General features: G+C 45.8%; 2 protein-coding genes across 3 annotated transcripts in view; one reads left to right on the top strand and one right to left on the bottom strand.

The window, feature by feature from the left end:
• The window catches only part of PDGFD (platelet derived growth factor D), a 218,623-nt gene that overhangs the window by 112,257 nt on the left and 79,904 nt on the right, over positions 1-26,462 (top strand). The window lies entirely within an intron of this gene.
• On the bottom strand, positions 3,341-5,379 carry DDI1 (DNA damage inducible 1 homolog 1). Its single transcript, XM_082684004.1, has one exon. It carries the CDS (start codon positions 4,956-4,958, stop codon positions 3,738-3,740), a length of 1,221 nt encoding a protein of 406 aa, XP_082540130.1. The 5' UTR covers positions 4,959-5,379; the 3' UTR covers positions 3,341-3,737.

The following is a 26,462-nucleotide window of genomic DNA, read 5'->3' as shown; positions in this document are numbered from 1 at the left end:
TTCCCAAATTGTGGGTCAGGATACATTGGTGGGATGCAATGAGTGGGACGCGCCCAATAGGTTTACTTAATAGAAATAGAGTTGTTCAGAGTAATAGACTGGGGAAGGATACATTTCATGTTTTTTCAAGAATCTTTTTGTTTCAGAGATACAGACTGGTTTATGCATGTGTGCGCACGTATGTGCATACATGTGTTCATGTGTGCACCCACATGTATGCATGTGCGTGTTTGTGCATGTGTTCGTATGCACACATGCGTGCATGTGCACTGCTCCTGACATATGCATATATGTGCACGTGTGCACACATTTTCATGTGTTCATGTGTGTGTGCACGTTCTCCTGTGCATGTGCACATATGCATGTGTGCACTTGTGTCCATGTGTCTGCATGTGTGTTTGTGTGCACATGTGTGTGCATGTGCACATGCTCCTTTGCATGCATGTATGTCCACATATGCATTGCGCTCATGTGTACACGTGTGCTTGTGTGTGCATGTGTGTGCTCCTCTGCATGTGCACATATGCCCATGTGTGTCCATGTGTATGCACCTGTTCATGTGCACATGTGTGTGCATGTGTGTGCACACGTGTCTGTGCGTATGCCCTTGTGAGCATGTGTGTGCATGTTGTGTATGTGCCCACATGTGCATTTCTACTTATCTGCATGTGTGTGCATTCTGTGTGCATGTGTGCATCTGTGCCCATTTGTACGTGTGGGGGGGGTGTGTGAGAGAGAGAGAGACGTGAATCTGGGTCACAATCTAAAATCTATATTGTCATCAACAAAGCTTTGGGTATTTCAGTGTTCCATCATTCTGAGGCCTGAATTTCTCACCTGTTAAATGAGATTAAGAGCAACTCTTTTGAGGGTTTATTCCCAGGATCGATGGCAGTAATATACGCAAGGTACCTTGCATCGCACCTAACTTACATGATAGACATACAAAAGATGCTACCTTTTACTAAAACTAATCCATTTAAAATTTAATTGATTAAAATTTATTCAAGTGTACACAGGATTGAGTCAAGATTTAAATCCATAAAACTAATTTTTAAAATATTTTCTGATTCGAAAGACAATGATGTTAAAAATTAATCAGGAAGGACATTGCTTAATTAATTCACTGTTTATTGATTTTTTTCTTTGAGATCATTGCTTTTCAGTTCAATAAAGTATTTTTAATTTATCAACCCATTTACTCGAGTAATATTTCCAGAAGCTGGAATATGTCCAAAGGAACATCACAGAAATTCTTATGTGACTCCAAACTTCTGCTATGAGAGATAGTTAAATAATCTGGTGACAGCTTACAAAAGGGAATGCTCAAATGACATTGATTTCATATACTAAAAGGATTATTTCACGCCAGAAAAATTATATTAATTAAATTAAGCCTTGGAAGCAGAAAAGTAAAGACATATTTATTGGAACTTATGGAAAAATAGAGTTCAGCTCAAAACCAGAACCAGAGAATTACTCTTGAGACTGGTCCTGAGACACCAGAGCTACCTCTGAGAAGGGAGGTCCTCTGAGAAGGGAGGATGGGTGTGTTTGGATTTGATGGGGTGCAAATCATCTTTTAGCTTAAAGACCTGATGATTGTTTAGATCGGCTTTTATGGGTTAGATATCCTGGTGGGCTCTATATCAAACTTTTTTTTTTTTTAAGATTTTATTTGACAGACAGAGAGAGCACAACAGGGGGGGTGCAGCAGGCAGGGGGAGAGGGAGAGGCAGGCTCCCCACTGAAGAGGGAGTCCAATGCGGGGCTCGATCCCCAGACCCCAGGATCATGACCTGAGCTGAAGGTAGCTGCTTAATCGACTGAGCCACCCAGGCGCCCCGTATCAAACTTTCATGTTGAGCAGTCCCATAGGGCATATGCGTGTGGGATGTGCGTTTTCCATAAATGGGCCTAGAAACACAGGCTGGTGGAAACTGCCGGGGAACATGCATGCTCTGTGAAGGAATCCTTGTGTTTATTGGGTCTGTTTTCATATAGTGACAGGCATTAAATGCTCACCCCTGGCTTTACTCTGGATTTCTTCCTCTGTTTGGTTAGTTACATTTGCTGAGTACTTAGAAGTGAAAGTGGAAAAGAAGCCTGTTCATCGCTCATTTTTAGCAGTTCAGTGGGCATAATAAGACTTGGTATGAATGCAGACAAGTTTGAGGCTCGTGAGCATGGGAGCATCTGTACTGAGGAAGAACACGAGAGGTAAACTAATGTCAGCTGGAGGGGGAGAGGGGATGCCTGAGAAATACGATGGTTCATCTCACTAAGAAGCAGACCAAGAGAGGCATGATAGGGAAAGGTGATGGTCGGGAAAGGTGATAGTAGGGAAGGACTTTTTTTTTTCCCTGTAGCCTTTGGGAGTGCTTTGAGTGGCTTTTGATTTTGTTGGGAAAATAAAATAATTTAAAGGATGCCCTCGATCATAATGTAGTCTTTGTACCTGACAATGTCTCTCTCCTCCAAAGTAATTTACAGAAGAGAAATCAGGAGTTGTATAAAAAGGGACCTGACTTGCCCAAGTACTCCAGAGCTAGAATCAGAGCATGTGTTTCTTGACTTCGCACCGTTCTGATTCCAGTCTTGATGGGTTCCTACCCTGAAATGTCCTCCGAGTCTGCGGGCCTCAGGCCGCTGGACCTGCGTGTCAGGGGTTTTAGCTACAGATGTAACGGGTCGGGGATCTTCCAGGAGTGACTCGGGGTGGGTTGTTTGAGTGGATCACGCAGCTGAGTGAGGGCTCACGCGTCTTCTCGTTGAGAGGTTTTCAGATGTTATTCTAACAGGAAAACCCTCTGTTCACATTATATTTCTGTAGCAGCTTAATGTGTAAGCAGAGCTTTGGTTTTTGTTTTGTTTTGTTTTTAAACAAATATGATTTAGTTGAAATGAGTATTAGGGATCTGGACCACTGCCTGCTCCTACTTCCCACTGGCCCACCGTGACAACCATGAGGCTTCTAAGATATATCATAATTAAAAAAGAAAAAAAAGTCTACTTGCTGACCTTCGTTTTATGACCAGGCTTTCTTTGAATGCAGGGGAAAGAGGACATTATTTCAGACTTCCTGGAGAAAAATCCGTTTTCTTAAATATGGCAAAAAGAGCCTGCAGGGGCAGATTTCAAGGGAGTGTGACTCTAGGGGAGTCCAGTGGAAGGGAAGACATGAAATACGAGGAAATCGACCTCTGGACTGTCCAAAACAGGCATTGTGAGGACTAATCAGCTCATGTGTAACTGACTCACCGTGTATAAGCTCTTTCTCAAAGAAAACGAAATTTTGGAAAATAGGCATATTTCTCTAAATATAAATGATTGTTAATGCTCATTTGAAGTCGTTTTGTGCAGCTGTCTGGTAGGGCCTGCAGTGATGGCTCTTTCTAGGGAATCTGCAGATTGGTATCTGGTTTGGACACCCCCACCCCACCCTGTAACCTGGTGGGACAGAGAGACCTGTGTCCTTCCGTGGGTTCCCCGGAAATCACACAGAGCCTCCAGAGCCTTCCCAGGGTTGAGGCCTGGTGACCTCTGGATAAGGGAAATGAGGAGAGGCCAAGATCATGCAATCTGGAGTCGCATAGGGGCGAATCCCACAAGGTAGTCCCCGAGCCAGGTTCGGTTGTTACTGATGTGTTTAATGATTACACTGCCAGGGAGCCCGTGTTTTAGAATCTCCTGGGACCTGGGGCTCCCTCAAGACGGTGGCATATTCATAATCCATTTCAACGCTTTTTCCCTCCTAAATCCTTGACTGAATGCTTAATAGCACCCGCCGCTTCCCTGTCTGGAGGCTCTTCTTGCCCAGCCGCGCACGCCAGCTTGGCGCACCGCGGCAGCTCTCCCTCGGGAAGGAAGGGCGTCTGCGTGCCGGTCGTGCCGATCACCAGCACGTTTTTCTTCAGGTCGAGGGAACACTGGTGTCTGCGGAGCATGTCTAGGCCTAGCAGCATGTCCATGGGCTGGTCCTCCAGGATGGAGAACGAGCACTGGAGGAAGTCGCCTTCGATCTGGATCTGGGCGAGGTGCACCCGGCCGATGATTCTCTGCGTGCCCACGCCCTTGGCGACGCCGGCCCAGCGGCGGTCCACCAGCCGGATGATGTTACACCTCTCGGCGCACGCCTGGCTCATGATGGTCATCTGGGCCCCGGAGTCCACGAAGGCCTTCAGAGGGTGTCCGTTCACCTTGCAGTTGATGTAGAGCATGGTCACTTGCCCGAAGCTCTCCGGCGCCTCCTCCATCGCGATGCTCATGTTCTCCTCGATGTTGCGCTGTCGGATTTCTTCCTCGATTTTGGCCTGAGCCTCCGGGTCGAACGGGTCGGCCGTGAAGAGGCGCAGCCGCTCCTGCTCCCGCAGGGCGTGCTCCCTCTGCTGCTCCAGGAGGACGCGGGAGAAGGCGTCCAGGTTCCCGCTGAGCAGGGCTTCGGCCAGGCCCGGGTTGCGCTCCTTGAGCAGAGACAGGTCGTGCGGGTTGGACAGCAGCAGGCTGCGGATCAGGGCGGGGCTGTCCAGACCCTGCGCGCGCGTCATCTTCTCCCCGGAGCCCAGGCCATGGGACGGCTGCGGGGCGCGGGGCGGCTGCGGGGCGCGGGGCGGCGGGGGCGGCGCGGGCGGCGGGCGGCAGCTGGACGTGCCGGGCACCGCTACGCCGGCAGGGTCGGACCGCGGCAGGCTGGACGTGCGTCCGGGCGGCCGCGGGCCCGCGCCCTCCTTCTGCAGCAGCACCACCACGTCGCCGTCCCGGAGGCCGTAGGAGCCCAGGGAGCGCCGGTCGTCAGCCAGGAGCCGCTCCAGGAAGAAGATCTGGGTCTCGGCGGCGGGAATGCCGGACTCGAGCTCGCAGAGCAGGCGGAAGTTGTAGAGCTCGAAGTCAGGGCTGACCCGGAGGGAGAAGGTCGCCTCGGACAGGTCCCTCCGCACGCAGAACACGGTGACCAGCATGGCATGGGCCCGGGCGGGCGCGGCGGGCACCGGGCATCGGGGTGTCCTCCGGCTGGCTGGGGCGGTCCCGCCGGTGGTGCTGCTGCTCCCCTCTCGCGCGGCCTGGGCTCGGGGCCACCCACGTCTGCGCGAGGCCCAGCCGCTCCCCAGCCTCCCTGCCGGCCGCTCAGCCGCTCGGAACGCGGAGGAGGCCGCGTGCGTTCCACACTCATTTGTGTGCAGCGGCGTGGAACTCGGAGCCCCGTTCCCTCGGAGGCGCCCGACGCCGGGCCCCGCTGCCAACCCTACTGCGTCCGGGACCACAAAGAGACGATTCAGCTCTTCCTGGACAGCTGGGCCCGTTCCACCGTGCTCACTGGAGAGCGGAGTTCCCTGGGCTGTTCCGTGGGCCCCGGACAGGGAGGGAGTGCGGGTTTCCCGGGGCCGGCAGCATGCGGGATGCTGGGCAAGAAAGAGGGGTCAGCCCTGGCCCCTGATGGCGGGGACCTCACCCTCTGGGGGAACTGGTGGTCAGCGGTGACTCAGAAAACCCAGGCTGAGAGAGTGGCACTCCAGGCAAGAATGACAGGAGCCCGAACTCACGACCAGGCCTGCTGTTTTCCAGAGAAAAGGGTTTGTGTCGGTGATTTTAAAGGGCAGGGTATGAAGCTGAAAAGAAAATGATCAGCAGGGGTTATAGAGTTCTAGGTGAATCCGAGGGCTGTAAGCAGTATCCATAAGCAAAAGTCCTCCCCCAAAAATATAAAACGGGAGGGAAGGAAAAGAGAAAAGCGAGAAGGGGAACGGGAAAGATTCAAAGCAGGTGTTTGTGGTGGTTTTGTTGTTGTCGTTTCTTGTGTGTGTGTGTGTGTGTGTGTGTGTTTTCATTTAATGTAAGGAAGTGGTTTCTCACAACCCGTGAAGGACACTTGGTGGCAGGACGGCCAGGTAGACGCTTCCTTGTTGGTTCAGAGAGGACGCTGCTGCTAGGAGCTGGAAATGCGAGGACCAAAGCCAATGACCGTGAGTGTGGTCCTTGAGTAGGACAGACGGGCCCCGGTCAGCCACTGGATGTGGGGAGCGTAAAGGAACACATGGTGTGGGTAACACAGAGGGTCTCGGAAATTCAAGCTCCCTTCCCAGCAGGCCGTTGCCTTCAGCGGGCGTGTGAGATGAACGTGTGAGGAGACCGGTCTGACCTGGTTCTGGAGTAAGATGGGTCATGGAGGCCTCTCCGGGGGCGGTCTGTGGTTCTGGCTCGGACGCACGGCTCTCTGCCCCCCCGCCAAGTGGAGGCTCACAGGGCACAGTGGAGAGGTCCTTCCGGCCGGGTGGCGGCAGGTAGAAACCCTTGAGCACCACTTGTCTTTCTCTGTATTTCTCTAAGTGTTTATGAGGAGCTCCTGTTCCCTGGCTTGGCCTTCCCACGGATGTCAGTCAGCATCCTCGACTCTGCCCCACCCCCTCGTTATGTCGAGGTTTGTCAGAAGACAGGCACTGTGAGAGGTTGCATCAGCTGCGAGGCCTGTCTTAGCTTCTCATTCTCGTGTTTGTCTCAGAGAAAGGATGGCATCTCACTCCGTGCTCTCATTATCATTGTATTTCCATACTCCTATTCATTCACATTGGAAACGTTGGCTCAATGCCTAGTGTGTGTGGAGCGTGTGCTGCATTCCAGGGATGCACGTACAAATTGTGTTAAGTGCAGGCCATGCTCGTAGAGAAGCCACAGTCTGAAAGAGGACACATGCACGTGTGCACATCTGCACACACACACAGACACACACAAATACATGTACCCACACACATGCACACATGTGCACACATGTATGCACACATGCAGACACAAAGGCCTATACCTGCACACATGCACACACGTACACACATGCATCACATGCACAAATGCATATGCCTACATATACACATACTTGCCTACAGAGACACACGTGCATACACCCACACCCACATGTACATGCATGCACATGCACAGAGCACATGTATGCACACGCATTCATACACATACACATGTGCACACACATACACACATGCACGTGTACATACATATGGACACACATACACACACACGTTGGGGTGGTTAAAAAAATACCAGAAAAGTCAGTACACCACAGGAGAAATGGATAATATCTGGAAAACTGATGCAGCCTTTGGAGAGGGGGTCAGGCAGGGAAGGCTTCCTGAAAGTGCTGGGCTTGGAGAGAGGGTGAGAAGTCAGCCAGGGCGGGTAGACATGGCAGGCCGAGAAGCGCCATCACCAGCTTCACACCCATAACCAGTAAGGCAGCAGCACTGCAGGAGAAGGAGGATTTTCTAACATTTAAGATGGGGGGAATCTAGCATAATTTTCCTGGAGAAAATTATGAATTATTTAGAGCAGGTTTTTGCTATTTGCGGAGATGGATGGTGCTTTGACTCAAAATATTAAGTTAATAAATTTCCTCTGTAATTCTTGGCGTCCCGAGAAGATCCTCAGAGACCAGCCATGGTGCCACTGAGCTCGAGAGCAGCTGTGCGCTGAGACCTGTCGCGTCCAGACGACTCTGCCGGAAGCCAGCAAGGCTCCCAGGCCCGGTCCCTTTTTCCTTCCTGCCAACCAGCTTTGCACAGTTCAGTTTTAAAATCTTAGTAAGTTAAAGAGATAATGCAGGGCTTTTGTTTTCTTAAACAGTGGATGCAATTATTTTTGTAAAGTAAGATTTTCCTCTTTTCGGGGAGGCAAAGCAAGAATCTGAGGTTCACATCAAAAGAAGCTAATATCTTTTTTTTTTTTCCATATTACGATGGCTTTCATACTGAACGTAATTAAGCTTTATGCAGTCTGTTTTATTATCTTGCTGTAATTCTGTTGTTGACATTTTGCATTTATGTGCCTTTTACTCTTTTCACCATTTTCTGAGAACACACAGTGGAAAGCAAGAAGCCTCACGGTCTGGCCAATAAGTGCCCTCCTCCCTAGAAGGATCACACAGGCCATCAGGATTAGGGGGGCGCTGAGTGTTTTCTAGTCCACCCACCCCTCAGGCCTTACATCTCTGTAGCATTCTGGAATCCGAAACACTAACCACAGCCTTCTGGGGCTCTCTATATTGTAGGATTCTTTCATTCTCCTCAGCACAGTGGGTGATTCAGATACCAGATGTGTAGTTATGTTACCTCAAAATTGTAATTAAAAACTTGCTCTGATTATGTAATAAACTTGGGAGCGTGTATAAATACTCCCTAAAAGTGAAAAGTCCACACACCATAAATTCCCGCTGCACAGGCTCTTGGGAAACAGGCTGTCTGACTTACCTAGACGTGCAGACCCATGCAGCTGGAGGTGGTTATAACTTCTGAGGGGTCTCAGTGAAGTATGTTCTCTTGCTTTTTCTTCGTTGGTAAGTGTAACATGGGAACATAATCAATCCTTTCTTTGGTTAAGTGAGACCCCTGCAAGGTCTCGTGGCCATCACTCAGAAAATCAATTCTCATTTTTCAGCCTAAATACCCAGAAAATAGAAAAGATGACACTGATTTCATGCTGGCCAAGTAAACAGCCCTGAAGTTATTTTTTGGAATAAATAATGCCCTTTATAATGTGCCTCTTTATAAACCCTTAATGCCACAAAAAATCCAGATAATTGATGGCTTCACTTAGCACAGTCAGCCGACAGCTTAAAGTTCCATGTCTTGCTTTGCAAAACAAATAAATGTCTGTTCTGTGAAAAAAGGAGTAGCGGCATAAATGTCTGTATGTAGCATCTATAATGATCAGATTACATTAAGTGAATGTATTAACTTGCTGTGTTTTAAAGATTCCTTGAATCTTTCAAGGAAGAGTCCTTCCTTGAAATGTGTGGCTGCTATTGCTTTAAAAATAAAGTGTAATCGAGATATTCAGAGTAATCTTCACCCGAAATTCTCAAAGCAACTTAGGAAAGATGCAGTATTTTCAAAGCTGGTCCAGAGGTTAAACTGAATTCTTCCCCCTGTTCTCCCATTTGCTTTATAATAATACAGTAATTGTGCCTCCTCTGTTGCAAAGGAGCAACATTTCTTCCCTTGGATAATTATTTAATAGACCCATTGACGATACTCTGATGAAAGTTCAAGCTTTTATTCGTATGTTTGAGGGTTTCCCATTGGAGAGGTTTAATGGTGCCCATCTTTGAGACTTAAACACCGTAATAGAACCTGTTAAATAAACGTATAAACAGTCACGTAATTGAAGAAACTCATGAGACCTGACAATTTAGTCTGTGGCAGCCCGTGGGCAACCCAGCTAGTGAGTTTTTCCCTATTATAAGGAGACAGAATATGGACAGAAGACACACACACACACACACATACATACACAAATATACATGTTTGGGGGAGAGAAGGTCAGCAAATGCACACTCAGTCTGGGCATGTTTTCAATCACTTTATATGTGCAATTAAAAGATGATGTCATTTTCAAGCAGGGAGCACTTTTAGGAAACATTGTATTTATTGCTCTATTTTACAGATTACTGTTTTAACATTTTATCATGAAAAACGATGCATTCTAAGTTATATATTGTGTGTTGGAAATAATATCTCTTGATAGCTTTTGGCTTTATAGAATTTTGGCTTTGGATTTACTTTCCGAGTCTAGATATACATGTGTGTGTGTGTACTTATTTTTAGGAAAGTTTGCTGCTACGATTTTGTGCCTTATGGCCTCTTCCAGTGTCTTAATCATATAAGAATTACTCGGGTGTAGGACACACACCTTATTACTGGAGATTTATAGATTACTTATAATTTGTGAAAGAAATACGTAGATGAGATAACCTTAATGTAGTAAATTAAAGACATGCTATAAACAATTTATGGGGACATCTGGGTGGCTCAGTTGGTCAAGCATCTGACACTTGGTTTCGGTTCAAGTCATGATCTCCGGGTCCTAGGATCAAGCCTCACATCTGGCTCCGTGCTCAGTGGGGAGTCTGCTTCCCCATCTCTCTCTGCCTCTTCCCTCCACTTGCTCTTTCTCTCTCTCTTTCTCAAATAAGTAAATATAATCTTTCCAAAAATATGATTTCCTGGGTTTATTGTTGTTTCTTCACTTCCAATGTGCCTTAACAAAAGAATGTTTCCATTTTTTTAAAAATTTTTGCTCTTTGGAGAATAACCATGTAACAAAATAGTAGAAGTAATGATAATGGGGATTTATGATGTTTTGAATTCAGCTGTGATTGAGGAAAGCCGTTCAAACCATTTTTTAATATTTACTCTTTTGTCGGAAACTTATAATCAACACATTTCAAAGACATTGTCACTTGTAGTTTAGAAATATCAGTGTGACCTGTCCATAAGTTCAAATACACTTTAATAACTTCAACATAAACTTGTTTGTCAGAATATTAACACTAATATCGTCATTAATTCCTCATTACATTTAGGTAATTATGTGTTATGCTGAAAATGAGAAAATTACCTGGTTCCTTCTTGTGAGGTGTTAATATTCAATCAGCCAGTATTCCTTTACTTCCAAGAACAATGAGGTATATTTGAGTAAAGCATCAAACTAGAAGACAATGGAAAGGGTTTTGCAAGTTAACAGCTTTCTATTATATTTTTATTTTAAAAATTACAGTTTTATCTCATTAAAACTATGGTGTGAGGTGTTTCCTACCTTAGGTTTTGGGGGGGGGGGTTCTGATATAAGATATGTTATTCAAACTTGAGCCCTACAAAGTTCTTAATAAAGGGCGTTGATCATGATGTACGAGCAGAAGAGTTTTCATGACTGGGAAAGTAGCCACAGCCTTATAGAGGGCAGGAGTCCCCGCCAAAGTGTCACATCCTAGATCTTCATGAGTCCTTTCTTACTGCCGCTAAGGTCTGAAGCCACTGTTTGTGTTTGTTTTTTATTTCGTTCTAATTTACTTGTGATTTCTCTGCTCTTCCTCTTCTTCATGCACAGTCATTCTTGGTGGGAAATCGGGGGAGGACAGTGCTGTTCTTTGGAAGTGCCTTAAATTGGCCCCAAAGAATATGTCTTTGGAAAATCATAAACTCGTTTGCCATTTACAGACTTAGTTAAGCTTTGCCTCATGTGGAGAAGAGCTGAGAAACATGTTAATAATTTCTCATAGTGAAGATTTAATGACAGCACCCTATAAGCAAGTCACTGGACGAGTAGATTCCAGGACAGAAGAAGGATGACTTGGACCCGCTTTCCTCTTCCAAAGAACAAAATACCTATGAGGAGAGCTCAGACTCACATACTTTGAATTACTGTACATAAGAGAAGTTCATAAGAGTCATGATAAGTGTGTAAGTAAAATGCTGTGTTTGCTTAGAAGAGATAAAGGTTCCTTGTTGGGGTCATTCAGGGCATGCTCAGGACCCTGCGGAAGGCTCACTGCTCGTGGCACTGTTGCGTTGGGCCCAGAAGCAGGATTTGGTCATGGTGCAGTCTTACCTGCCTGGGTTTGAGGAGCAGCTCTTTCCTTTATCATACCACGCACTTGACTCCTTTCTCCTCACACACATGTCTTACTGTTCACTGTCCTTGTAAATGCTGGAGCCGAACGGGTGCTGTAGGATGGTAGGACAGGGGCAGTCTCCCTGACCCCCCCGGCAATCACACGGGCATCCACACAGGCACACACAGAAGAGACACCCATGTTTCCTTCCTTCCTTCTGGTCAGAGCCTCACTGGTGAAGGGACAGTCTTAGCTCCATGAGGAGTCCTGTGTGGTGCCCGGACGGAACTCTGCACGGTCTTTTCCTCAGTTCGCCTTCTCCTGCTTTATGAGTGGAAGATTCCTTCAAGACGTTGGCATCACGTCGCCTGTCTTGGGTTCCTCTCCAGTCTGTGTGGAGACTTCATCAGAGAATGGGTGGAGGCTACCTCAGGAATATCCACAAGTCCTCGTGGTTGCTATTAGTGTAACTGTGCGTTATTAGTGGCTGTCGTGCTTTAAAAGTGTTGATGGGACAACACACATATCTATGAGATGATGCAAGACTTCATGAAATTAACCACGAACACCTTCACTTCGACCCATGAGACCTCCAGCTACAGAGCACAGAATAATAGCGTGTGGTCCCCTTGGACATGAAGGATCGGAGACCTCTAGCCCCCGGCCGTGCCACCTCCAAAGCTAGTAACGAGGAAGTCACTGTGTTTAAGCTGACACCTGGGGTCCGCCGGTCTCTGCAGCATGGAGCTCTGCTAGTTTCCTGGCAGGACAAAGATAGAGTGAGAAGGGCTCCAGCCAATACAGAAGCCCCTCGTGCCATGGTAACATGGTCTCCTGGATATTTCATGAATTATATGCACGATAGATGATGTTTCTACGATGGTCCCAGGAAAGACAGAATTTCCAGATTGTCGTGTATGTAGCTTTCTGTCTTCTAAACAGGCAGCCGACTTAATTGATCGCTGTGGTAATTAGCATGGCTAAAGCCATCTGTCAGTAGGATTTCATTGTATTCCAGCCATGAAAATGAAAAACAAAGCCTGATAAACAAATCTTCGTTTAAAAAAAAAAAAAAAAAAAAGCCAGAGACAAGAAATCCACACACCTTCTGTTTCTCTCAGAAAAATTAAATTCAGCAGCCCAGGTACAAGGATTCTTTCTTAGACCATCTTAATGGCATCCCGCACAGAGCATTTTCCTGCTTGTTATTAGAAAGGTCTGGAGGTGTGTCTCTGTGGGCTGCCTCTGTTCTGAGACGTGAGTCTCCCATGCCAGCCCTGCGCCATTATCATTCCCATTCAACTGACGAATATTCTGTTTCCTTCAGCTCATAAAATGTGCTTAACGGCTTGTTTGCTCATGCGTTGGTGAAGTATCTCAGGGCCCCTTATGCACAGAACAGAAGTCGTCTCTTCCTGGAGACCTCCAGAGGATGAGAACTAATCAGAGACCCAATTTCTGATGTTGAAGAGAAAGAAGATAAGATCACTGATTTATTTTTTTCTTTACAAACTGTAAATGAAATGAAACATCGAGGTCTCAGGCAACCCTAACAAAACTCTTTTTGAGTCATTTTTCCGCATTTCCTTATTTTTCTTCAAGAAAACTTAAGACACTATGAATTTTGCCCAAAGCCTTGGTTCTGTCTTATGTTCTTACTGCAGTGGTTTTCATCTCAAAGGGCAAGTCATGCTGGACCCTTCGTGCCTGTGGCTGAGACCCAGAACCAGATGTTCTGAGGATAACTCGTAAATTACCACTTATGCAACATGAAATAAACTGGCGTTCCATTAAAATAACGATGTGGAGTCCTGCTGTGGCCATCGTCTCTGATACTCAAGTTGGGCTCTTCAGACTGTCTCGTTACAGAAAAGTTTAGAGCAAACAGGATCATCCATTCTTGAATTTGCAGCGGAACAGCTTAAAAACAAAGAGCCACAGCCAAAGCAATCCAGTGGCCACTTCCTGCTTGAGGTGAAATGTGTGTGGTTGGGTGTGAGGCCCACCTGTCCCACAAATGGCCTCAGGTCTTCCAAACTTCTCCTTCACAGTCCTAGGTGAGACCATTCTGTATGGTCTGGAATTGCTCACCTACAATAACGAGGACCATCGTAGATACAAGACATCTCAATTAGAGGGAAAAAATTCATGCTATGCTTTTCATAGGCTCTGAGTGAATCACTTCTTAAAAAGAAAGCTGTGTGTTCTGTTCTTTGAAAACTGTTGACTCCTGCTGCCTGTTTGACCAACAGGGAGGTCAGCAAAACACGGGCATCTTCAGAAACTAGGATCAAAAATGGAATCAAGATGTGTTATTCTATCCTTACATGAAACAACAGTGTTCTGTAACTGCAGTTCTGGAAAAACAGTCTCTCTCCTCTCTCCCTGTCTCTGTGTCCCCTTGTCTCTCTGTCTCACTCTCGCTCTCTCACTTTCTCACACATGCACACATACGAACTGGTTAAGATATACAGACCAGTGAGATAGAAAGCCTCTTGTTGCTTTGAAGTCATAAAAATAGGGTTTAAGTTCCCTGAGTTTGCCACTTATTACCTGAATGCCCTTGGACAAAGCACTGATTTCTCTGAGCTTCATCATCCTCTTATGTAAAATGGGGATGAGGACAATAATCTCTTTTCCATGGGATTTCCATGTAGACTTAACGGATAATTTAAATTTAACTGGTAAATAGAAAAACACCCTACGAAAGTCCGTTCTTGTTTCCTCATATGAGTAGACCCAGTAATTAGCAACCTGGAGAAGTAGGAAGAGAGGATAGGATTTACAAATCCTGAAGGAAATCCGCAGATTGATTTTTAACCACCTCTAAACGTGGGTTGGGTGTTCTTGTGTCTTTAGAGCTGTCCATGCCCCCTTCCACCTTGCATTCCGGGCTGCCCAAAACAGGAGCAAGACCTGTCACCAAAACTGTCTCAAAACCAAGAAGTAAGCTTCAAGGGTAGACGAAGAAGATCCTTTCATAAGACATTATGTCAACAGTTTATTCAAGGTCATTTTTTTTAAAAAAGATTTTATTTATTTATTTGACAGAGAGATCGCAAGTAGGCAGAGAGGCAGGCAGATACAGGGGGCGAAGCAGGCTTTCCGCTGAGGAGAGAACCCGATACAGGTCTCAATCCCAGGACCCCGGGATCATGACCTGAGCTGAAGACAGAGGCTTAACTCACTGAGCCCCCCAGGCGCCCCTCAAGGTCATTTTTAACCATCACAACCTACAAGGTGTTCTTGTAGGTCCCAGAAAGGAAACAGTGAGGCCCATGCTCATAAGGTGCTTCTAGGATGGTTAAGTAGACAGAACACAGTGTAAAGACAGTCCATTCACCATAAGTAAGTGTGGAAAAGTGTTGCAGAGTGAATCAGGTTAGTAATGCTTGTATTGTATGCAGCCAGACTGTCGAGGTGGATACCAAGAATGTAAGAATCGTCCTTCCCATAACTATGATTTAGAATCCCTGGGACCCTTATGTATTAGATGGGACAGTGAGAGGGCCTCATTTCATAGGGCACTTTCCTTAAAGGCCTTTTGAAAGAAAAAAAAAAAAGCAAATCACAGAGCTGAAGAAAGCAGACCCTCAGAGTGGATCCCCAGAGGCATTTGGACGGTGAGTGTAACTGTAAGGCCCCGAGGTTGCAAGCCTGGAGGACTTCCCGGCACCGTCGAGAGCAGCCATCTAAGAGTTCCCTGCAAGAACTGGTCTGTTGACAGAGGTCATTGGTCCTGGGGCTACTGGACAACAGATCTGACCTCTTTCCTGGCAGGGCCTTCAAACCTTTATCGTGATGCATCTCATTACTTAAAAAAAAGTTCGCTCACGCACTCAATGATTATATTTATAAACCTCTTCAATGGGGCACCTGGGTGGTTCTCTTGGTTAAACGTCTGACTCTTGGTTTTGGCTCAGGTGTGATCTCAGGGTCATGAGATCAAGCTCCGTGTCGGGCTCCGTGCTCAGCAGAGATTCTCTCTCTCTCTTGCCCTCTGCCCCTCACCCCCCCCAAATAAATAAATAAATCTTTCAACAAAATAAACTATTTCTACGTGGATCAGTTACAGTACATACAAGTAGAATTTCTATTCTTTCCCCCCTCACTGATGGGTGTGGAGGTGTGAGCCCGGCGCTCTGATCCTGCTAGGAGACGACTCCGTGTCGGACGCTCTGGCTGAGGGGCTGGGCAGCTTCCTCTAGGACAGCGTAGTTAGGATCAGAGTTGGAGAACGGGGCCCAGGGAAAGACCGGCCTTGCACAGCCTTGCGGAGAAGCTCAGGGGGAAGGCCACGCTTGCGGTCAAGGCCTCTTCTAACACAGCCTTGTCCAGCAGGGTGCGTATGGGGTGCAAAGAACAGGGCAGCTCCAGGCACGGAATGGGGAGCCACGGCGGTGAGGGCAGGCCAGCGGGAGCGCACCCTCGCCGCCTCCCACGGTACTGGCCTACGGGGCAGGCAAGCCCAGGATGTCGCCGACCTCATCAGGGGTCTCAGGGAGACCTGATGGGTGGTGGTCAGGATGGTAAGGATGGCTGCAAGGGAAGAGGGGCAAAGAAGCCAGCACATGGCGAAAGTCCCCCTGCTTCCCAGTGGCTGGGGACGTCCCTCCAGGTCTCCCAGCTCTGCTGGATGAACGCAGCTGGGATGCAGGGGAGCTCGTGCTTGGGGAGCCGACACCGTTGCTCGCCCCACCACTCCTCCCACATTTGTGTTCCTGCACGTGCCAGCGCTCCTGTGACTCGGTTTCCCCACCCCAAGGAGCTTGCTCAGTGCCCCTCCACCCGGAAGTACGGAGACAGCTCCCACACAGCGAAGGATGAGATTCGGGGATGAACACCCCGCGTCTCCCTCTTTCCGTGGCGGCTCTCAAGTCTGTTCTCGGTGGCTCCCCAAAGGGCCTGAACTGGAGGTGCTCCCAGCAACACTGGGCTCCGCCCTCTTGCTCTGCCTCAGTTTACCCGCCTCCTCACCGGTGCTCCCTGGAACGAGCTTCCGATGACGGCCCACACCCTCATCAGGGTCTCCGTGTCAGCACCTGAAGAGAAACCATAAATGAATTTGCGGTGTGGGCGGGGGGACCATGTTCGTTATTGTACTATGAATATTCTTCCTCAAATGATTTCTTCCGGAGTCTCAAATGATTCCTGTTGATGTTACAAAAAGCTGATGAACTCAGACTTCACACCGTCTGGTCAAAATCTTGGTACTGGCTCGGAGTTCAGGGTGAGCAGCACTTGTATTAATCCTACGCATTCTGTAACAGGATTCTCACCTGTTGTCCGAACTGGCTCACGCAGATCCCCGAGGGCCCTGTGAGTAAATCTCACCATTGTATGTATTTGGTAATTACCACGTGTAATAAAATGTATCCGACAGATGGTTTGGCGTAAGTCTTAAGGCGTGGGACTTCCGAGTGCAGTTCTCTACTTTGAAACTGTTGGTGCTGTGTATCCATTTCTTTCCTTGTAAAGGAGGCTCTGGACATTAATATCCTGCGGCTCTGAGCAATCCCCCTCGCATTGATCTGGGGCTTACTTTAAAGCAGCCCTCACTGTTGCCGTCCTCAGAAAAAGATCTGTTCCACATTCTGCCCACAACTTCTTGATCCATTCTTCAGGAGCAATGATATGGATTTGACACTTATATGTGCAAATAGGTAATTTGTATGCACACTATTTGACACGGGCCTTCTGTGTATCTCTCATTGTTTTGACAATATTAGCAAAACATTAGACACTGACTTTAGGATCAGTTATTTGTATGCAATTCAGTCGACTTACTGTGATTCTTTGAAGAAAATATGTATTCTGTGGCCAATTTGTTCTACATGTGATGTATGAATAGAGAAACAGCATGAAAAGTCAGTGTTCCATTTTTCTTTGCATGATATCGCCATGTGGAACTATATTCTTAGGAGCATAGTTGGAGATTTTAATCCTTTCGATTCACCTCTGTTTATCCTCCAAATGTATAGCCCAAGTTTTTTCCTTCTTGACCCTACTTGCCAAACTCTGTGTTTGTGAGACTTTCTCGTTCACTAGGGTCCCAAAGGAAAGCCCCTCTTCGCGCATATGTGACAACGTTTTCCTTCACAGCCTGAGTTAATATGGCGTATCTTTGAGTTTCTAAGAGCTGGTAGAAAGCAAAGATATTGAAGAAGCCCTTGAGAACATATTAACACCAGCCAAAGTGACCCGGCTTTGTGCACCTTTTTTCCTTAGGTTAGTGATGTTTGCATATTAAAATCTGGCTAATGTTAGAGACTCAGGTTGTAGGAATTTCACTGTGAATTTGCCTTTTAGATGTAACAGGGAAATAGTCTGTAAGAGAATGTCTGCGGCAAATGTGAAAGTTGTAATAGGCGTTTTGCCAACCTGTGAAATTCCACTTGAGAGTTCACAGCGGCTGCTGTACCAGCTCCGTGTTGGAAGAGAGAGGCCGAGCGTCTGTGTGGCCAGTCTTGATTCTGCAGCTGCATAATTTGTCTCATGGAACACTTAGGTGACATTTCTTAACAGTGGATTGCTTTTCCATGATAATAAGATGAGACAGTTAGGAGAAATTACAAACAATTTCTAAGAAATTCTAAATTACTGAGAATGGATCAGATGGCGTCCTTTTTTCATGAAAAGGCAAGAACTATTGATAAGAAAATAGTCAATACCATCTTTTTTTTCCTTTGTACTTAAAATCAACACTTCTGAAACGTCGCTCAGTAGGTAGGAGCATTTCTAGAACGATTATATGAGTCTGTCTGTGGTGACTTGAGTGAGATGAAAGGAACTTTGCCTTAATTGCAGAAGGAAGCTTGAATCTTCTGAGACAAAGAGGTTCCTGGAAAAAAAAAAAAAAAAAAAACAGAATGGCCGGTGTTCTATCCGACACGCACCGAAGCAAAGAAGTTTGCAGTTCAGAAAGATGTGAATAAGACGCTGCTCAGAAGATGTATTTTTGTCGCTCGTCATGTAACTGTTATTTGCTAGAGATGCTGCTTATCTCATTATACCTCATTCCAGAAGATATTCAAGGTCACACTTGCGGCAGATTTCTGATTATATACGAAGCTGTCCAAAGTAGAACATTTCACCCTGGGGAGCCCCCTAGAATGGCTGTAGCCAGTTTATTAAGGAAGCTGCCATGGAGCTTGGCTCTGGTTGTTAAATCAAAGGTTTGTGTGTATGTCTTGTTACTTCAGGCTGCAGTTGTTTTGTAGTTTTCATTTTTGACCAACCAGAAGTGCGAACCAGTGGACCTTTGAAAAAATAAAAGCAGTGTTTGCATTTTTTATATGGCTATTACCCAAAGAGTATCCAGGAAACTTTAACAGAACAACAGTCCTGTAAAGTTAGGGAATGCGAACATACCTAAATTTAACTACCAATTTGTTAAGGTTCAACTACATACACTGCATTTTACCTTTCTGCCCTGTAAAAGCAGAAACCAGCATTAAATATTGTTTCACTTTTATTGTTGTAAATTTTAAGGTCAGATTTTTTCCTTCTTCATCGTGTGGTTGGCACTGGAGCTGGAGAAAAGCATTTTGGAAGTTGACGTAGGAAATTGGAGGGGTAAGAGGCGTTCTTCGTTAGTGCTGCAGAAAGTGTGTGTTATTGTAAAGTCACACTCTAAATATCAATTATGAAAGCATTATTGTAAAGTCACACTCTAAATATTGATTATGAAAGCATTATTCTGTGACAACAGTTAAACTGCAGCAGTCTCTCTGAGGTGGCGAGTCCCAATATCCAGTCTTGAACACTCTCCCGATGGGATCTGTTAAGTCCTAACTTGACGGGAAAATACAAAGGAGAGCAGGAAGTCAGTTGGGTCCACACTGTGGAGTGAGAACTCTGCTCTGACGGGGGTCTGGCTCTTTTAAGGAGAAAAACTGAGCAGTGCGGTGCTATTCCTGCCCGCCTCCATGCACTCTCCGATCAGCAGAAGGTTCCTTCTCTTTCGTAAATGGTGAAAATCTGTTCTATCTCAGCTTGAAACTTTCCTCTTTCACTAACAAATTCTGGTCTCTGTGTAATCCATTCTGGTTTTGTCTTTTGCTTCACTGACTGGGGAAGAAAATAAGGAAGGATGCTCTTTGCCTCATATCAGAGCCCTGGCTGAGACTCTCTGTACTCTGTCCTCGGACTACTCACAGACCTAGTTTCGGACTCCTGGCCCACCATGCCCAGAGCCAGCGTGTGAGTATAGCTGCTCCCACACCATCCCTCTCAGCAGCCCTCCTCTCCTCGACTCTTGCAAGGTTCCCTGCTATGTGTGTTAGTTAGCTATTTGAAGAAAAAGCTGTGTAACAACCATCCCCAATCTAAAGTGTCTTAAAGCAAGAATTACTTATTCTCATTCATGTGTCTGAGGTCAAATGGAGTTTGATAGACCTAGACCAGGCTTGTATGGTGTAGCCTTCTACATTTGGTTGGATCCACATCTAATGCCTGTGTCTCTCCTCTTTGTTCTAACCGGCTACCCAATCCATGTGCTCTCATGGCAACTGCAGAAGCACAGGAAGGTTGAATAGACACATACAATGACTTGTAAGGTCTAGGCTCAGAATTGGTACATCAGCTCTTCCTCCTGCATTCTGTTGTCTCCATCAAATCTGATTCCCACGCCCAGCATCAGTAGAGCAGGAAAATGAAGGGATTGACTCTAGAGGGACTCCAAGAAAGTCCTATGGCAAATCATGATGACATTGTGGGAGAATGAGTAAGTGGGATGTTATGAACAGTAATGAAACCAACTGTAGTATGACCTCGAGACTTGATCCCAATTCCTTTTCTCTCTCAAAGCGATGCTGTGCAAGGATTTTGTAGAATATTCTAATATTGATAAGTCTTGTGATTCAGTAGGTCAGACTGAGGAGAATCAGTCCATTTCTAGTTTTCCCTGGACCACCGCCACTCACATGTAATCCATGGACTGCCGTCAGTCCCAGAAATCCTTCGGTAATAGTCCAGAGAAAGATAATAAACTTGTACCAAATGCAGATTAACTACAACCCTGAGTGCACTATTTACTAAAACTGTTTATTGTAGCAAGAAATTTTTGGTGATGGAAGCTGTATTTTAATTTTCAAACTGGCCCCAGCTCTTCATTTCATGGCCAACAGGCACTTTAAGAAGCATTACCCTGGAACTGGTCAAGAAAAATGGACCCCTTAATCCAATATTTCAACCCTTTCCCTAATTCTAGATGATACATCAATCCTCGGAACTAAGTTAAAATATAATGAATTCAGTACCTTTATATTACATTACCAGTCCTGTCTGTTGAAATGGTTCCATTAGTAGAACAGGTTCGTGCAGGGAATAATGTAATGTTAGGATGCATAGGAAACTTGGCACTTGTGTAAAGGCCTAGGAAGAATGAAGTATGAAATAGGGCCATATCCTGCCCCATACTCTTAAAATATAGTCATTTCCTTAGATTTAAATAGAAAAATGTGTTTTCCATTGCCTTTTCAGCATACTTTAGAAATAATTTATTGTGCTCCCTGGTGTGTACAAGGTACCTATCAAATTACAGCTGTGATAGAATAGAATAATTATTTCTGTTATTAATACTTATCTGCTTTGGTCTTCATATTATCTCATTCTTGTTAGATTGGAACATTTTCCATTTTTTATTTTCACTTAGGAGCTATCAATAAATTATCTGTAATGTCTTTGGCACATTGAGTGGATAAAATCAGGTCACACATTATGGGGTTTATGTTTTCAGTGTTTTATGTCGACAGTCACAGTCATGTCAAACTTATTGGGAAAAAAATTAATGCAATAGCTCTGGGGCCTAACATTTATAGAACTAGTCCAGGAAAGCCAAATATAAAATATTAAGTGTATGTCTCCGTCTCTACATTTTATTACATAGGTTACTTCTACTCTCTGAAGCAATAAATCGGGCTAAGAAACTGCCCCGCATTCTCTGAACTCCTAAAATGTTTGCCACGAGAATTCATTGTTAATTTACTCCTTTGTGTTATTTTTCTGCATGTCTGCCTAATTAAGTGACATTCCTCTTATTTCTGCTTTAGATTTTGTAAAGAATTTCCCCTTTTTCTGAGGCGGGGGCCCGTCTCACGGTCCCACAGGGAAGTCAGTCTTATCACTGTTTTGCAGATGAAAAAAATGCCTCCTACATTACCTGATTTTCCTCAAAGACACATAGGAGGTAACATCAACCATTCCATTCAAATGCACCTTTTTTTTAAAAAGCTCATGCCTCTTAGTCCTGTTCCAGTGGGGGTGGCAGTTGGGTATATTGCTGTCTATCCCTGCTCCGTGCTCAGGGCTGGGGTTAATTACACCTGAGCTCTTTCCCCAGAGCGCCTGTACAGTCTCGGAAACGGTCCCAGGGCACTGTCCAGGGAACGTCATATACGTGTTTGGAGCTGGCATTCACGATTAAATGGGTTTGATTTTCCATCTCTGTACCTTGCTTTATTAGGATTTATGTTTTGTTTTGTTTAGATTTTTATAATTATGCCCCATAGCATCTATCGCTGTACAAAATAATAAATGCTAAATAAATTTTCATGGTTTACAGTTAAATAGGTACAAGTCATAATGTGGTAGAATTTGGTTGATGACAAGGAAGAGTTTTTCTTTCATTATCATTGAATCCTTTATTTCTTATGGATTTCTGGGTCTCATCTTGTGCTACACATTGGAGGCCCAAGTTCAAATTCATTCACCAGGCAGAAAAGGGAGGCAGAGAAGGGTACAGCTGAACAGACAGATGCACGAGGGCTGGGGGCCCCCAGGATCTGGTACAGACGTTGCTGTCTGTATGTCACCGCTGAGGAAAGGGAGCCACCTGGGCACCCCCTGGATTGCTTTTCAGGGAGAATAGGGTGTCATGGGAGTTGGGCAGAACCGCGCCCCCCCCCACAGCCCAGCAGGGGCACATGTCAGGGGTTGCCTGCAGGGTTTGTGAATGTTGGCTTCCAAACCGCACATGAGGGGTGCCTGGGTGGCTCAGTCCGTCCAGCATCCAACTCTTGATCTAAGCTCGGGTCTTGACCCAGGGTCATGAGTTCAAGCCCCATGTTGGGTTCCATATGCTGGGTATGGAACCTACTTAAAAAGAAAAGAAAAAACTGCAAGGGAACTAACTCAGTCAACAAACGGACTAATTGCTTGACCTCTCCTGTGCTGCCTGTCTGTGGCTATCCATAGAATTAGCGTGTGCTGAGAATATTCTGAATTTCATTCCTTTGTTTCATGTATACTGAAAGCCTTTTAGTATCTCCCACTGGGTTCTGCAACAGCAGTGAATGAGACCCAGTCTTTATTTTACAGAATCTTCTGGTCTGGAAAATGGAGGACAGGACGAGAGTGAGTGTTTTAGGCAAAGTCAATAAAAAGGCATGTGTTAAGTTTTCTGTCACAATATCTGACCCAAAAAGTGTTATCCCCGCCCCCACTTACCATATATCATCATAAGGTACTCTTGATTGTTTTTTAATTACAAAACCCTTCTGTATCACAGTTATTCACCAGGGAGAACAGCAGTTATCACTGTGCTAGTTCTCAAGTCTTTCTAGAGGTATAAATGTCAGGGACACACAAAAGGGCCTGTCAAGCAAACCCCAGGGATCCTATTAATAACACTTACACCGAATATGGTGCACTTCCCTTCTGGGAGGTGCTCACGGGTACAGCCATAGAAAGCATCGGCTCTTCCTCACAGAAATTAGCATCCTGGTCTATGTACGAAGGTAAAGATGGAGGCAGTATCTGCTGAGTCCGTGTTTGTGAGGCACACGTCAGGAACCCACAGAGAAACCCACGGATGAGAGAAAATACCAAGACTTCCACACTTTATTGTTTATTAAATCAGTGTCAGTCCACACGTAGAGGTCAGATCTTCCTGAGTCTCCGGCATTTGTGTCTGCTGGAAGCTCGACAGGAAGAACCCCAAAGAGATGATAACAGGTACTTCTAAGGACACAGAGACATCTGGGGGTTGAAAAAGAGAACTTCTCCTCACCAAATTCTAATATGACCGATAGTTCCTAAGAGCCACTGCAGGCCAACTGTGGAAGGAGAGATCTTCCTGCCAACCTCCCTTGACCTGAGACAGCGGACACACACCCTTTCCAGAGGAAGAACCATGCCATGTCCATCCTTTCAGTCCAGCAGAGGTCATGGGGCCCTATCCATGTGGAGGTAGCGTGTACTCGGGAGACGTTGGCTGGGTATGTATCTCACGCAGCCTTTTAAACCTCTGTAAAAACACAAGCACACTTGTGAACTCTCTGCCTGTGGTAGCCACTCTGCTTTCCTCCCTGCATGCTTTTGATTCCTCACAGAACCCTGGTAGGTGGACATGAGGTTAGGGAGAGGCCCAGCCTCCCCGGGCCCAGCAGTGTGTGGTGTGCGTCTGAGGGAGAGCCTGCCTGCTGGAGGGTGTGAAGTTCCAGAGCAGTTTCTCTCTCTTAAGATGAGATTCGTGTAGAAGAAGGCTGTTTCTTGGCCTCTGCACCCGACCCTGTGAGGAGGAAATGGCTAGAGCTTTGGAGAACCTCTGTCAGATTTTGAGACCAGCCCGCATGCCCGGGCTGGCATCACGGGCTGGCCCGTGAGGACATCTCAGTGTCTTGAATGAACCCACCCTTCCAATCCGAGATGACACATTGTCTTTATGGTCCAGCCGTTTGCTCGCTCATCTGTTACGTGCAGCCTGCGTGAGCTTCTGAGGTCCGTGACTTGATCACAACTTGTGACGCCTGCAAATAAAACAAAGGGCCTCTCCCGTGGGCTGAATTTCAGAAGGGTTCTGTCAGCCGATATTTTTTGAGAGCTCTCTGCTCTTCAAAAATTGATGAATTGAGAGAGATTGTATTTCTGTAGAGATTTCTGGACTCGCAGGACACACATGGAATGGATAGAAAGAACCAGCCGGCATTCAGTATAGTTTCCATGTGAGCGCTCTGCGTGCATGACGGCGTGGCCTTTGGGTCCCTGTAATGAACCAAACGTGAAAATAGAGACAGAAGATCAAATGCAAAACGTCCGTGGTCTCATAAGTTGGTGAAACATGACATTCAGAGTAGTCTAACATATTAATATACTGGTGCTTTTAAAAAATATATATTTATGTTTATTTATTTGACAGACAGAGATCACAAGTAGGCAGAGAGAGAGGAAGAAGCAGGCTCCCTGCTGAGCAGAGAGCCTGATGTGGGGCTCGATCCCAGGACCCTGAGATCATGACCTGAGCCGAAGGCAGAGGCTTTAATCCATTGAGCCACCCAGGCACCCGACACTGGTGCTTTTTTAAAGGATTTTATTTATTTATTTTAGAAAGAGTGTGTGTTTTGGGCTGGGAGGGGCAGAGAGAGGGGGAAAAAGGGAATCCCAAGCAGACTCCCTGCTGAGTGCAGAGCTGGACTTGGGGCTCGATCTCACGACCCTGAGATCATGACCTGAGCTGAAATCAAGAGTCTTAACCTCCTGAACCACCCAGGTGCCCCAATGCACTGGTACTTTTTCCATTTATTTGGATGTCTCACTTCCTAAAACCCTATTTTGTTCTCTCTCTCTCTCCCCATGTGTGTGTATGTATCTATCTATCTCTAGGTCTAATGTAGAGACAGTATAATACTAGTTAGAAAACTGTGCTTTCGAATATACTGTCTTATCTAAGAAAAATGCTAAATATATCATTTTTCTTTGTGCACAGGAGCTTTAAAATGCCTTTTTTTTTTTTTAAGATTTCATTTATTTGTTTGACAGAGAGAGTGTGAGAGAGAGAGATCACAAGTAGGCAGAGAGGCAGGCAGAGAGAGAGAGGGAAGCAGGCTCCTCACTGAGCAGAGAGCCCGATGCAGGGCTCAATTCCAGGACCCTGAAATCACGACCTGAGCTGAAGGCAGAGCCTTAACCCACTGGGCCACCCAGTCATCCCTTAAAATGCTTTTTAAAAAAAATATTCCAGATGCAAAGGCAGTGCCATCTTTTTTTTTATTTATTTGAAGTACCAAAAGAGATGGCCTGTAGTAGGTCTTCCCTCTGAAACTGCTGTTTTTCTAAGATTAACCTTAAAAAATGCAGCTTCGTTCACACCTGAGACCCCCTGAGAATAAACAAAATCCGCATTTCTTTTTCGGGCAGTAGCCTGTCAGTCCAAGAAGCAAACAGAGCTGTGTTTCAGTGGCCGGCTTCTCCTGCCATCTGGTCTCTGCAGCAGTCAGTCTCACAGAGGATTAGTCACTGTAGCTCAATTTAAAAGTTATAATTTTATTATGTTTCAGAAGAAAATCTAGTAAAGTTTAAAAGCAATTATGCATGGTTTATGAATGACATAAAAAATATCATTATAAGAGTTCAGAGCAACAGATCCATGGCAATATTGTTGAAGCCGTAAGCTGATGGGAATAGAAAGTTCTATTTTTCTTCTCCTTTGCAAAAACAATTGCAATGGAGGAACCTGGAACTGGCAGCTTCTACCACATGGTGTTGAACTTGGGGTGAGCACATAAAGCCCACACACTGTCTGAAGGTGACCCCTGATTCCTACCAGGCGCTCCTGGAGATCTGAGTAAACGCTTAAGGAGTGATGGCCCCCTTTGGATCTTGTCCAGAAAATAGCTTCAGATTCTTTCCTGCTAGTCATGTATGAGATTCTATTATTAATATACGCGCTCCCAAGGAAGCCAGACCGATGGCCGGGGTTATCACACCTCATCGTTTCCAAGTCATCTTCCAGTTTTCTAGGGTGAAGCAGGCCTCTTTGAGTTCCCAGGTGGGTTCCTTTTAACCGTGTATGGACACACCATTAGCATTCTCGGTACTCGGTAAATGCTGGTATGAATTGTCCTTTACAAAAGGCCACACCCTTTTCTCTATGTCATTGGAAAAAGTGATTCTAGATGACCGCAGGAGTGGCCCAGCACAAGAGCGAGCTTGCCTTCCAGTGACGCACGTTTCATATACCCAGGCTGTGTTCCAAGTGCCTTCGTAATCATGAAGGACACTATGGGTTAGGGTGTGTACAGGTTTCTAGTTTGGCAGTCCGACTCTATCACAGTCTGACTCTATCATAGATAGA

Source organism: Mustela nivalis (genome assembly GCF_964662115.1).
Source record: "Mustela nivalis genome assembly, chromosome: 9".
NCBI lineage: Eukaryota > Metazoa > Chordata > Mammalia > Carnivora > Mustelidae > Mustela > Mustela nivalis.
This window is presented reverse-complemented; position numbering and strand designations above follow the sequence as displayed.

Excerpts from the sequence above, each read along its gene's own strand:
- DDI1 (XM_082684004.1), bottom strand. The coding sequence starts at position 4,958 with ATGCTGGTCACCGTGTTCTGCGTGCGGAGGGACCTGTCCGAGGCGACC.